General features: G+C 39.4%; 1 protein-coding gene across 1 annotated transcript in view; it reads right to left on the minus strand.

The window, feature by feature from the left end:
- Window positions 1–1211: 1211 nt before the first annotated feature.
- Window positions 1212–14542, minus strand: part of dlg2 (discs, large homolog 2 (Drosophila)) — a 125276-nt gene continuing 111945 nt past the window's right edge. Inside the window, 6 exon segments of the mRNA XM_034232935.1 lie at window positions 1212–5390; window positions 5771–5862; window positions 6424–6533; window positions 6797–6969; window positions 9210–9311; window positions 11407–11457. Of these exon segments, the coding sequence (XP_034088826.1) occupies window positions 5284–5390; window positions 5771–5862; window positions 6424–6533; window positions 6797–6969; window positions 9210–9311; window positions 11407–11457 (635 nt within the window). The 3' untranslated portion in view covers window positions 1212–5283.

Consider the following 14542-nt stretch of genomic DNA (forward strand, 5'->3'; position numbering starts at 1 on the left):
TCATGTAGACAGCCAGTCACCCTGTGTGAGGCAGACCACATCATGTAGACAGCCAGTCACCCTGTGTGAGGCAGACCACATCATGTAGACAGCCAGTCACCCTGTGTGAGGCAGACCACATCATGTAGACAGCCAGTCACCCTGTGTGAGGCAGACCACATCATGTAGACAGCCAGTCACCCTGTGTGAGGCAGACCACATCATGTAGACAGCCAGTCACCCTGTGTGAGGCAGACCACATCATGTAGACAGCCAGTCACCCTGTGTGAGGCAGACCACATCATGTAGACAGCCAGTCTTTTAAATTATTTTCCATAATTATTATTTTTTTGTCCATTCCTTCAGTTCACATGTGTAAAACTTTAATTTGCACATGTTTTAAAATAAAGCATCTGCTCAGGATTTTTGAGTTTGTATTCTCGTTCAACCAACACTGGGCCAAGTTCTATATCTGAATACAACGGAGAGATATTGGAATAAACCATAAAGCTTCAAACTCAGAACAACTAGAAAAGTGCTGAAACATTCCCTTCAAACATGCAAGACAATTGTAAGTGCTGCTGCATAGGTTGAACTCTCAAGTGATGATATTATTTTTTTGGACAAGCAAATCAGGTGACTCTTCAGTCTGCGACGGAAGATGTGTAGACTGTCCTTATATCAGTGGGAGGCTCCTTCCACCATTTGGGAGCCGGGATAGCATAAAGGCGTGTCTTTGTTGAGGTGTGCCTGGGTCCACTCCACATAAAACGGGTTCTCAATTATGGAAGTAAAGCTTGTAGTCTTGCCACCCTGTAGGGATTGCTTTGGCACTGATGATAATGCATTATGTGGTTTCTTTATAGACTTTATGTTCACCTAAACACATTCTAATTCATAACCAACACACCAGCCCATTTTAAAAGTATCAGTAATTTAATTTCCTTTTGAAAAGATGTAATGTACAGCCTGTAAGGGAGTCCTGACACGCGTCCATCAGTCCACTGAACAAGTCATCACCTACAGTCAAACATGTCATTAGATAAACGGCGTATACATGTATTATTTTAAGTGCACGGTATCTTGATGATGAACAAAACCTAATAGTTTACAAGCAATGCTTTACAAAAGCAGATCATTTAAAAACCACAAGATAATATGTATTTAGAGCAGCTCCCCTAAGGTGCAGACAGTATACTTTCCAGGAAGAATGAAAACTGGAAACATGGACATTTGTGTAAACATTTCTTGTGTAAATATTATTTTTAAATGACCAGAGCAAAACATCAAATGTCACCAAATGTCACATACAAAATGATGAAATGCGTTTTCAAATTGAAACCTTCTGCAAGCAGCTCCTCCAGCAGGGTATACAGAGCAGTGTAATGTGAAGCCTCTGATGACACAAGAAGAAAAGCAAAAAGTTTCAAATATACATATACAGCAAATAAAGGTCCAAACTTATATGCACTGGGTGCATTCTCAAATAGAAACACAAGGGTGCTTTTCTGAAGACAAAATTACATTTTATTTTGAGATTGGAATAATTGTTCTCTTGGATACAGCACAACCAAAACCATTATGATTTTTTTTTCCTTGCCAATTATTCTCCCCTTCCTTTATCCAATTACACATGAGGTGATAAGCTTAAGTAATAATTTCTTACCAAAAATGGGCATTATGCCATATTGCAGAAAATAATTCTACAAAAAATGGTATAACACAAAACAGGTTGAAAACCATGTAAATTGTGTCTGAATTCAGGGAACAATCCCAAAGTAATTGTCAGTGCTGGAAGCAGGGCAGTTTAGTTTAGTGGAGCGTTCCGTCAGTCATGTTGTGACATCACTTACTGCTGAGGGCATCGCTGGAGAAGCCATGAGGGGTGCATTCTGTACAATGGAAGCCATGCATGAACTCAGCCACCGCTCCAACTGAATATCACCAAACTTGTTTCCATCCCACAGTGCGATTAGCACTTTGTGGTTTACAGGAAACTTCCTGCTAGTAAACTGTGTATCTAAGACTCAATAAGTTGATAAGGATCACCTAAGGTCCCCAACACTGAAGGACAAAGCTTCATGGGTAACGTCCTTCCAAAGATGCAGCCCCTGAATCTGGAAACAATGTATGCATGTGGACTTGGGTAGAAAACACTGACATGCTCAACATGTAGTTAAAATACTTTTGATTGAACTGATATTGTATGACGCTAATCATGTCAACAATAGCTAAATCATAGACTTTAATTATAAATGGTGCATTTGGGTTTACTTCTGAAATCACTGAAAGGGGATATGCTAAATGTGTTGACCAAAGATATTGTTTGGACAGCCCTGGGTTGTTTGTTTTTTGAAATGAAAGAAGACATAAGTCTGATTGCAGGATTAATTGCTGAACTCTGATCAGTCTTCCAACACAGACAGAACCTCAGCGCTGCAGTTGTGTTGAACGTTGCTCAGAATCAGAGGACTGGCAACATGCATCAATCAGACATCCTTTTCATTTCAAGTGTTTGAACATCCATCTTTGTTTGCTGGCCAAGTACAAAGATCTAAATATGTAGGTGTCTCAGCATTAACAATTTAAATTGTTGCTACATAAATGCAATTTTTTTTAATGAAATCAAGTATAAAATATACCTCCTTCACGTTACTTTATCAGGCATGGCACCTTACATCTGGTTTGAGTTTGGTTGTGAAAGAGGATTCAATCAAATGTTCTATTACCAAATAAATATGACATTACTAAGCGTTTATATGATATAAAGTAAACCTACTCAGTTAAGGCAAGTGGTGACCATTACATTATGGAGCATTTGCAAAAGAATGATTGCTGATATTTTGAAACATATTGCAAAAACAAAATAAAAGGCTATTGATGTGGATCTTCATATCAAAGCTGAACAGGTTTGTTCTTCCATCAGCTGCAAATCTCATCCCAATTCATGAAAAGGGACAAGAGAAAAAGGATCCTTCTTTTACATAAATCAGCATTTTTATCTTCAAAGTTCACACTTCTAAGAATGACTTGAGAGCTTATCATTGGACTTCAGAAACAGTCCATACTAACAGGTTTGGTGTCATCACATGTCACTCTTCCCTCTCACATCATAATCAGTGGATTTGAATTAGATTTGCTTTAACATTTAGATGTATTACTGTTATCATACAGTGCCTATCTCCTTTACCAAAAACAATGAATAAGTGCACTTTTGAAAAGTCCCATTACCTAGAAACATACCTGCATTCAATGTAACTACTCTATGTACTTGGTAACAGGTTGGGTTGAACATGCTGTCTAAATCAAACAGATTAGAATAAAGAGAATATCACTCACAAACTGTTGTCATGGGAATCTCACCAACGTTGCAGTTGAACAGAACAGGAGGATATCACACCGGTAGATGCATTAGTCATTCCAAGTGCTTTAAGTACAACATTTATTTGTATATTGAACAAAGCAAGGTACTATATTAGGCTACAATATGCCCTTTCAAACAAGGCAAGCCACTGGTGAGTAAACTGTATATAAAACGATATATAGTGGGTTGAGTGTATCGTCTGCTCAGGACATCAGGGCTTATCCACAACTAAAACAAACAGAAATACATCTGAGATGTATTCAGGGCAGTCCTTGTTTTCCGTCAGGTGTTCTGCAGAGTATTTCAATATTAGTTTGAACTCTTAAAAAGGTTGTTCCATTATGATTCATCCAGCTATGAAGGCCCTCCTAGGTAAGATGACTTGAGTATGGTCAGCGATGGTGGTAGATATGAAGCAGCTCTCTGTTTGAGGGGGGCTCTTAGGGTCCACTGACAGGTCAATGTGGCACATGATTAGAACAACTGTGTCCAACATTATTATGCTTAATGTTTATATTTTTACAACAACAATTAAAGGAAATGTTCCCAATTAGTTCATGCTTGTCTTAAGACGATAGTCGGGTGCCCATTTTGAACAGCTTGCTACAGCTGTACTAATTCCTCCTGTCATTACTGGACATTTAGATCCTTTCATTGATCAGGGATAAAGTCCAATGTCATCATAATGCAAATATATTCTGAAACTCATAATAATGTAGGCTTCATCCGTTTGCGTAACACAAGTCTTCTGTCAGAAGTGGAGATATTATATAGAAAAGTATAGGATCCGGGGCGCTGTACTGTGGGGGTTACGGAGCTTCTAAAGCTGTCTGCTCCTCTTCAGAGACAAGTTGAACAACTCACCTGTTGAGTTTCTCAAATCCTCAATGAGCTCATCGTGTTGCTTCAGAATATCAACATCTGTATGTTTTAACTCTACTTAATGTACTGCCATCTTTGATTCAGTTCATGCTAAAAGTGTTGGTCCTTTATTTTCTTTCTTATTCGTTATCATCCTGCTTTTGTTTTCAAAAGACAAAAACGTGTTTGGATATTAAATGTAGGTACTATTTAACCTTTTCATTCCATGCCTTCAAAATACTGTAAGCATCAACTGATATTTCCATTTATCCTAAACAGTCACAACATAAAAAGTATGCTCTTTGAATTACCTTTTAATCAAAGTTATATTTTCAACAATAAATAATTGTGTGCTTTTGTGCCCAATTTAAGTAGCAACATATAGTGTTCGATCTCAGGCGCCAAAGGTAGCTTCCTCCCTTTAATCATTGTCAATGCAACAGCATGGTGAGTATTGTAGGCTTCTAAATAAAGAAACATGAAAGTCTTACAGTGAATACAACATTTTCCTCACTCATACTCAATGTCATGTCAGAGAAATAAATACAGTCATTCAAAGAAGAAACAACAATGTAAACAAACACAAAGTCAAGCTGTCTTCAGGGGATGCATCGATGCAAATCAGAGACAAAACATCAAACTATATATGATTATTATCTGCTAGTTGCTGCAGTGTGGAGGGGGGGTGGGCGTCGCAGTGGGAACACTTGTTTCTATATTGTCCAAGTCCTGACATGTGCACTGTGTGTGCCAGCTCCAACTTCCTGTCTGAATGTCCACACAGTGCTGATGTGGACAAATCACCATATTTATTCCTTACTTTTAGTTTAAATAAAACTCAAGAAATATGTTAACAGTTCATATTTCAAGACAAAACTATTAGTGGAATACATTCAGGAGCATTCAAGTTGAGTGAAAAATGAAGCAATAAACTAAAATGAGTGAAAAAAACAAAATAGTACATGTAACATATACACAATACTAATTTATGAAGACAATTCATCGCCATGAAGTTATCATATGTTACAACTTATTACTAAATCCTAACAGTCCAGACTCCCTTCCAGGCTGAGGAGTTATTATAGTTTCTCCTTTGAGGGGATCCAGATATAGGGTCCTGAATGTTCTTCTATGACCTGTTTGCAGTGGTTATAAATGTCCTCTAAGGTGTCTCCTTGAACCAGGGCTGCAAAGCAAAGGGAACTCTTTATGTACGATGGAACTTGTGGAGAACAGGCACATCAAATAAAAACATTCCTGTCTCACTGACACCTTTTTTTAAGTTCAGAAATGCAATCATACCACTAATACAATACATGTCTGTCCAGGCTGAAATTCAAAATGATTGCAATAATCTAAGACAACTGATCACACAATGTCGTTCCCTTTATAATTGTAGAAGTTAATCTTAGCTGATAAGTGAGAGGATCCTGATATTTCAGGCCTCTGCCTGATGCAACTCTCACGTTTGAAGGAAAGCCTGTGAGTCAGCAGTTTTGCCTCCTCATACACTGTGAGGGACAAGCTGAATATAGATGCTTCACTGAGTGATGTGCTTTTATTTACCTGTGAAGAATTCACCAAACTCCTGCTCCAGCTTCAAAGCTCTGTCAAACGTCTTCCTGGCCTGGTCCTCTGTCAGTCTCTTGTTCATGTCCCTGTGCCAGGCAAAGAAAATCCCACACATGATTTGTCTTTTACATGTGCTGCTGTGGACGGGCGGCAGCAGACCATATTTCAGTCAACCTGAACTCATCTACTTTTCAGTATATGCTATATCTATATTGTCACTGCTTCATCTGGTTGTGAGACTGCTATACTGTCTATGTTTCTAACTGAGAGCTGAAGCCATGATCTGGGCTCTCACTCACTGACATTACTTCTGTTCTGACCCCCTGCTGACACACTGACCGTGGATAAGAACCTCATACAGCAACTGGAAAACATGCAGACTTTCCCCTGATTTAGCAATTATAGGCAGTATTCACACTTTGAAAGGATGCTTTATAACATTCTATATCTATCTGAAAGCAGATAGTGTATAAGAACATCTTTGTGTTAAAGTGCATTAATGCTCAGTATTTCAGCGTGTATAAATACATGATACTAAGGTGAATTAATAAAAAAAGTGTTAGCAAATTCCATTTAGTCTTTCAGTTTTATGAAAAAGATTGTAGTAACTTTCATGAAAAACATAATAATAAAAGATGAATACTCACATTAATGTATCAATAGACTTAGGTTTTATGAAGATGGCGATGGGATAGAGTTGTGCTACTTGTAGTCGCTTGATGGCGTTTCCAGATACATCCAGAATGCAGTGTTTACCCTAACAGAGTCATAAGAAATGTACCACTTAAAATCACTCAGATTATCACGTTTTACCCTCAAAGCTGCAAGGATTTCAATAAATCTGATATGGTGTAAAACAGTGCCATAAAATGCATCTTGTAAAATAGATCCACATGTCACAGAGTAGCCAGAGTGACAACCAGGAAGTGTACAGTATACTGGCCTTACCCTGAAATAATTGGATATATTTACATGTTGCTTCTTATGGTGCAGCTAATATTAACAGACACTGAGTCTCACCCTTTCAGCCACATATTTGACAGACTGGACGCTGGTCCCGTACAGATTATCGTTGTACTGCCCCGCCTCGATGAACTTGTGCTCCTGGATGTCCTTCTCCATCTGCTCTCTGGACATCACAAAGTGGTAGTCTCTGCCGTCCACCTCGTAGTCCCTCTTCGGCCGAGTGGTATCTGTGGACGAGGACACAAGCTCTTCATCACCTAGGAACTATCATACCTTAACAAGATTAGCTGACACTTGCTAAATGTCTATAAAACACATTGCAATTGTAATGCAGTGTTCTTTAACCATCTCCACACTGACTGTAAGCAGAGCTGCCCTCTGTGTCCTGCTTATCAAATAATACTCATATAAAGCAGGCTTATGACTAAGTCACTAATGTGTGTGTGTGTGTGTGTGTGTGTGTGTTTTGATTGACATGTTGTGCATTGATTCTTTGTACAATTAAACACTTTACAAACTAATTGTACAAACACCTGTTGACATCATATTAAGCCGGATGTTTGCATTGCACTATGGCTAGATAGTCTATCTTTATGTAAAGCACATTGTGTTGCAATGTGTTCGAAAACATTTATATAAATACATCTTTGAAGTGACTTTAGTTTGACACCTTGTTTTATCACCACATTCAGAGGCTGTACGGCACATTGTAACATCATTCTTTACAATTCAATGAATCTGCACTATTAGTTATTGTTTCAAACTTGCTCTAGGAAAAGTGTCATTCTGAAATCTCTTAAGAGCACAGGCCGCATCCACCTTTAGCAAAATCATCTTAATATTGAGCCATGGCATTGCAAATCTTTAACGTGGTGCAATCAACTTGTCGGCCCTTCTCTCTCTAATTGCACTCACTCGTAAAGAGCGCTCTGTGCTGTAACTAATGCTGTCCACGCTGACCTGTTCACATGTACCTTTAAATATATCAACTCACATGCTAAAGGCTTTTTTATGAAATGTATACAAGGGAGAAAATGAGGGACAATAAATGTCACAATCTATGTTTTGACTTTGTTACTAAGTCAACTTAACTTGTGTGGTTTGTTCATGTATGTTCTATAACAATTTGAATGTTCTTAGAGTTTGGAAGAGAGGCAATTCCTTATTGCACATTGTTAACATACAATTGCCAAGACATGACATGACATTGCACAAACAGCAATCCCACAGGAAACAAAGGGGAACCCTTTCCACAGGACTCACTTTCTAAACAAAGGATTGACAGGGCTCAGGATCCACTCACCTTGGTGCCCGGAAGCGTTAGCAGCTTTATATGGTTTGAAAGGTATATTCAAGTACAAGAGATGAGGCAATTAGAACATGCAACACACAAAGTTAAAACATGCAGAGAGGAAATCTGTTGAGACAAAACAGGTGTGACACTTTGTTTTTAATAATGTATTGTGAATGTTTTGCACTGAAACAGCATCACAGAGTCAGGAGAGCAAGGGAACTCACACAGAGTCAGGAGAGCAGGGGAACTCACACAGAGTCAGGAGAGCAGGGGAACTCACACAGAGTCAGGAGAGCAGGGGAACTCACACAGAGTCAGGAGAGCAGGGGAACTCACACAGAGTCAGGAGAGCAGGGGAACTCACACAGAGTCAGGAGAGCAGGGGAACTCACACAGAGTCAGGAGAGCAGGGGAAACTCACACAGAGTCAGGAGAGCAGGGGAACTCACACAGAGTCAGGAGAGCAGGGGAACTCACACAGAGTCAGGAGAGCAGGGGAACTCACACACAGTCAGGAGAGCAGGGGAACTCACACACAGTCAGGAGAGCAGGGGAACTCACACAGAGTCAGGAGAGCAGGGGAACTCACACAGAGTCAGGAGAGCAGGGGAACTCACACAGAGTCAGGAGAGCAGGGGAACTCACACACAGTCAGGAGAGCAGGGGAACTCACACACAGTCAGGAGAGCAGGGGAACTCACACACAGTCAGGAGAGCAGGGGAACTCACACAGAGTCAGGAGAGCAGGGGAACTCACACAGAGTCAGGAGAGCAGGGGAACTCACACAGAGTCAGGAGAGCAGGGGAACTCACACAGAGTCAGGAGAGCAGGGGAACTCACACAGAGTCAGGAGAGCAGGGGAACTCACACAGAGTCAGGAGAGCAAGGGAACTCACACAGAGTCAGGAGAGCAGGGGAACTCACACACAGTCAGGAGAGCAGGGGAACTCACACAGAGTCAGGAGAGCAGGGGAACTCACACAGAGTCAGGAGAGCAGGGGAACTCACACAGAGTGAGGAGAGCAGGGGAACTCACACACAGTCAGGAGTTCAGGGGAACTCACACACATCATGCCATGCTGTATTCATGTGTTAGCATGAATACAGCCTGTAACTTCACATACTTTAGATGAACTGTTATCCATGGACAGTAGTTTTACTTGATTGCTTACGTGGAACACAAGATCCAAACTTGTCAGGGAATTCTGAAATCAGGTCATCGTTGATTCTGTCCTTCATCGGTCCCAGGATGATGACGGGTCTGGCATAATTAACTGGAAGAAAACACAAATGTTGACAGCATCCTTCAAGCATCGTTGATCGTTTTTTAAGAATGAAAATACACCATACTGTATAAAGGTTATTTTTCATAGTTGTAGGCTTTAGTTCTTGTTTGTGTGAATAGTGATTCCTGCTGACACTGCTCTGGCTCCTGAACAAAGCTCCATGAGTGATACAAGCTCACTTCAAACAGTTCATTATATAATTAAGTATCTATTATATTTAAATTGAATATACTACTATATATACCAATATCTTTAGAAGCTTTTAAAGCAGACTACCATCACTTTTCTCTAGTGCTGTCTTCTGTGTGCTGTTTGGAAACTGGCTACAGTTACAGTAACAGTTACACTTATACAAGAAAGACTACATTTGTCTAACACAGTTTAAACACAAATGTATATACAACATTGAAACACACCAACTATAGATATATATAACACAGTTATTAAGCAAAGCATAGTAACTTAACTGTGTGTTTTCATTGTGGCTGTCTTTTCACTAAGTTAAGCCTCCTGGTCGGGGCATGCCCCCCCTCCCCCTCTATGTCCCTACATCTCTCAGACCTACCTCCCCCTTCCCTCAGTTTGGTTGTTCATGAGCTTTGAATGTTTCCCACATTCTCATGTTCTACCAGGAGTGCAGATCTGTTTCAGAGTATTACTACTATACCCAGGCCCGCCTTAACCTGCCATCAGGCCCTGGGGCTGATAGGTTTTGTAGGCCCCCTATTTAAACAACAAATCAAAGTCATTTATAGCCTCGGCAGGCTCTGTGATCGCACTTCTCCACTCTGCTCTATACGCGCCTGGTCCTCTCCTCCAGATGAGTGACGTATTGTGCCTCCCTCGTGTATTTGTCCGGTTGCCGTTGGCTCCCCTCCACGTAGCAAGTCCTCGTCGTCCTCTCCATCTCCTCCAACATCCCTCCTGTCTGTTTTTCCTCTCCCGATACTCCATCACTATCAGAACCAGACGGCCTACTTGGCTCCGAGGCCGGCACCGCTAACGCTCGTACAGAACTCATCTGTCCTTCCTCCTCATCCTGGCCTACAGGTTTAAAATAACCTGTAAACTTCGGCATTTTTTGTAATAGCTTGTCTCGAAACTCCTTTTCCCTCAACAATTTCCTTTCCCAAGCGCCACTCTCAAACTTTTTCTTCTCCTACATATTCTCCTAAACAACCTTCATCTGTCACTCAATCGCTCGCAATTTGAATAAGTCACATGTGAAACATATTCTCATTCTGATTGGCTGTTAAGTGGTGCTGACTGTTTCGGAGTCATCATTTTTGAGAAAAATCTCTGGAATCCATCGATCTGATTGATTAGCGGAGCAAATGATCAAAATACTACGGAGGGAATATATTTTCGTTTGGATTACTGGTCTGGGGGAAGCTCGCAAGCGTGTGTGTGTCGCGAGTGTGTGTGTCGCGAGTGTGTGTGTGTGTGTGTATACGTGTGTGTGTTTGTGTATTTTTGCGTTTGTGTGTATTGTGTTTGTTTCCCGGGGAAAACCCTCACGAGAAACACCGGCTGTTGTTATGCCTGCTGTGACGTCAAGTTACTCCGTTCTCCGCTTGTAATTATGCCGTTACAAGATTCAAAGCTGTATTTATCATCTGAATTTGCCGAAACAAGTTTAATATTCTGAAAGCCAAGACTTTGTTTATTTGAAACCAGATGAAAACAAACTGTAACGGACCCTGCCGTGTTATCTATGATTACTATACGCCTTACATTCATAATGTCAGCGGAGGGAGGGGAAGCGGCGCTGTGGGAGAGCAGAGTGGCGAGTGAGAGCTGTCTTCTTCCCTTTACAAGCTTCAAAATGTATTTATCGTGTGATTTTGGAAATAAAAGTTTCATATTCTGAAAGCCAAGACTTTGTTTTTTAAATGTTTTTTAAAAACATCCGAAATAAAAAACTTTTAAAAAAAACTTTTTTATTGGCTCATGATAGGCCCCTGATCTCCGTAGGCCCCTGGGCTTCAGCCCAGGTCAGCCCGTGCATTAAGGCGGCCCTGACTATACCGAGTCACATGTTCAGATACATTGGCTTTGATGACACACATAAATGACTACTCACTTTCTTGCCGGATCACAGGTTCATATGAAAGAATCACATCCTCTTGACTCCCTGGAAGGAGTTCATAGGGAAACATGTTATTATGGTATTTCAACCCAGTCTCACGGCATTTCGTGTTCACCAACACGATTTTTAATCTATTGATTCGTGTTCACCAACACGATTTGCCCCTTTTTCTCGTGTTCACAGCACGATTTTAAAAGCAATGTATTTCTACTGCCTGCAGCACGTCTTTTTCTCCGGTCGGGTCGAGGAAGACCGGAAGCTGTGTGGTTCATAAAAACATGTTCTTACTCAATATCAAGCCACAGTTATTGCTTTTATTTGAAATCGTATAATTTCAGACTTTTGTTGCCGTCTGTGAGGAAAATAAATGGGGCTCAGAGCCTCAGGATACGGAAATCTGTATTTTAAAATATTTTTTTCCTTCTAATTCGATATTCTTTTCAAAATAACACACTGTTATTTACTCACCAATAACACACAATTATCCTTGCTTTTATTTATTGGTTTGATTCCATAATCTCGGGCTTTTTTGGCATCCGTCAGGAACTGAATTTCAAAATAAAAATAACCGGAAACAGACGTAGGCTTATAAGGGACATTTCGAGCATCATTGCGATTGTCAACATTTCTGAATTTAGGATGGCCGAAGACACTACACTACCCATAATCCCCAGCTATCGTTTAGGACTACAGTCCCCGTAAGGTTACGCAGAGCGTCAAACAGCTGTGTGAAATGGAACGAAACAACGCCAGACTATCCAAAACTGGAATCGAACGCCCCCCCAGAACTACACATGCTGGCTATTGTGTTTCACAAGATGTTCTATGGGACGTCTCTACTGAACGTTTTCGTTTTTCCCACAATTAGAAGTTGCCAGTATTAAACACATTGGTGTTATCAAATGTAAAACATATAATTAATAAATGGGTGAAAATCGCTTGTGTCCATAATGCGCAGCATTAATACCCACATGACAGCTCATTGTTACTTTGTAATTCTACTCCACTACAATTCAGAGGTTAACCTGGTATTTTTACTCCACTGCATTTATTTGAGTTACTTTGCAGATTCTGATTAATTATGTGAAATATAAACAACCCTTAAATCAGACTTTAGTTACACCTGAGTAAAATTCAGGTAAGGTGATTGTCAAGTGCCAACAATCAGGAGAGATATTTGATAGTTGGTGCTTGAGAAGACTAAACATGTATCTGCAATTGACATGAATGGAAACGAGTAATAAAGTATATTCATTACTCGTTATTCTCTACTAATAGTTCATTAAAGACTGTATATTATGGCTATTTTGCACATCCCTTTCAAGATTTTCAAAGGTGTATTGACATATCATATACACAACTACGGTGTAGTTATGCAATGAATGAAACACTTGGGTCACAGGTTCCTCAACAGTGCATTACAAGACATCTATCAATATGTGTGTACCTCCACCATTAAACTGTCATATTCTGCACATTTATTATTCTATCTACATACATAAGAGTATAATTCATATGTATAATATCAGTTAAAATAAGTGCTTCAACATAGTTAACATTGCAGGAAAGCAATATATTAGACGTTAAGTACTTTGTCAGGCTTAATATTTATCTGTAGATAGATACCCCCAAAGTTTTTTTCTTATTTAAAAGAAGACCTTAATCTGTTATTTAATGTTTAAATAAAGGTTCATTCGTTTTTCTGTTTTGCTCCTCCTCCTATTAATATCTTTGTACATTCTGCACTAAACTGTTTTATTGTAGAGATCACTTTATAGTATCTTCTTTATTTTTTATTTTTTATATTCTATATTTATACTTTCCCCCTATGAAAGTATGTACTCTTAATATTTTTTTAATCAAATAAAACACAATAATTCAATAACGTGCTTTAACCACTAGGCGGTGCACACAAGGTACACACAGCCATAATAACTTTGTATTATTAGTGTAGGACACTTTTGTTTCGTACAACATCTGAAAATGTGTAGTTTTATGCATGCTTTCACATAATTTTACAGCATATTGCTATACTATTTCAGACTCAGTATTTACATTCTTACATTCAAAGAAAATCAGTAATATCTTTAAAAACTACAGTCCTTTTATATCAGCTGTGCACCGTTATGGTGTAAATATAACCTATCTGTGAATTAGATCAAATGTAAAAGTCAGCCGAATTAGTGTTGATACTGCAAGGAGACGTATTGTGTGAAGAGAAATTGAAGATGTTGTTTAATTGTTGAATATATTTATGATCCACGTCAAGTATTCAGTTTCGGCGGCATTTTCTCAGTTTTTCCAAAGGTCTTCTCATCAGGGCTCTATAAATAAAGAACTACGGCAGATCTGTAATATACAATGCAGCCGAACCGTGTATTACAATGCCGTTATGTGATGACTTTCAAAGAGAAAAGCAAGAGCGCTCGGAATTAAGTATTATTTTATTCTTTTAAAATGTTTTCCGGATTTCATATCATATAAACACCAAATCCCAGCATGCATTGCGGCTAAAACATCCAATAAGCGAGTTTAAAACCATAGCTGAGGATCTTGGGTAATCGCTCGAAATGCCTACGTCTGTTTCCGGTTATTTTTATTTTGAAATTCAGTTCCTGACGGACGCCAAAAAAGCCAGAGATTATGGAATTAAACCAATAAATAAAAGCAAGGATAAATGTGTGTTATTGGTGAGTAAATAACAGTGTGTTATTTTGAAAAGAATAACAAATTAGAAGGAAAAAAGATTTAAAAAATACAGATTTCAGTATCCTGAGGCTCTGAGCCCCATTTATTTTCCTCACAGACGGCAACAAAAGTCAGAAATTATACGATTTAAAATAAAAGCAATAACTGTGGCTTGATATTGAGTAAGAACATGTTTTTATGAACCACACAGCTTCCGGTCTTCCTCGACCCGAACGGAGAAAAAGACGTGCTGCAGGCAGTAGAAATACATTGCTTTTAAAATTGTGCTGTGCACCACGAGAAAAAGGGGCAAATCGTGTTGGTGAACACGAATCAATAGATTAAAAATCGTGTTGGTGAACACGAAATGCCGTGAGACTGGGTTGGGTATTTAGACAAAATCTTATTACTGAACTAAACAACATGCCGTATTTGACAGAAA

Source organism: Gymnodraco acuticeps, unplaced genomic scaffold (assembly GCF_902827175.1).
Source record: "Gymnodraco acuticeps unplaced genomic scaffold, fGymAcu1.1, whole genome shotgun sequence".
NCBI lineage: Eukaryota > Metazoa > Chordata > Actinopteri > Perciformes > Bathydraconidae > Gymnodraco > Gymnodraco acuticeps.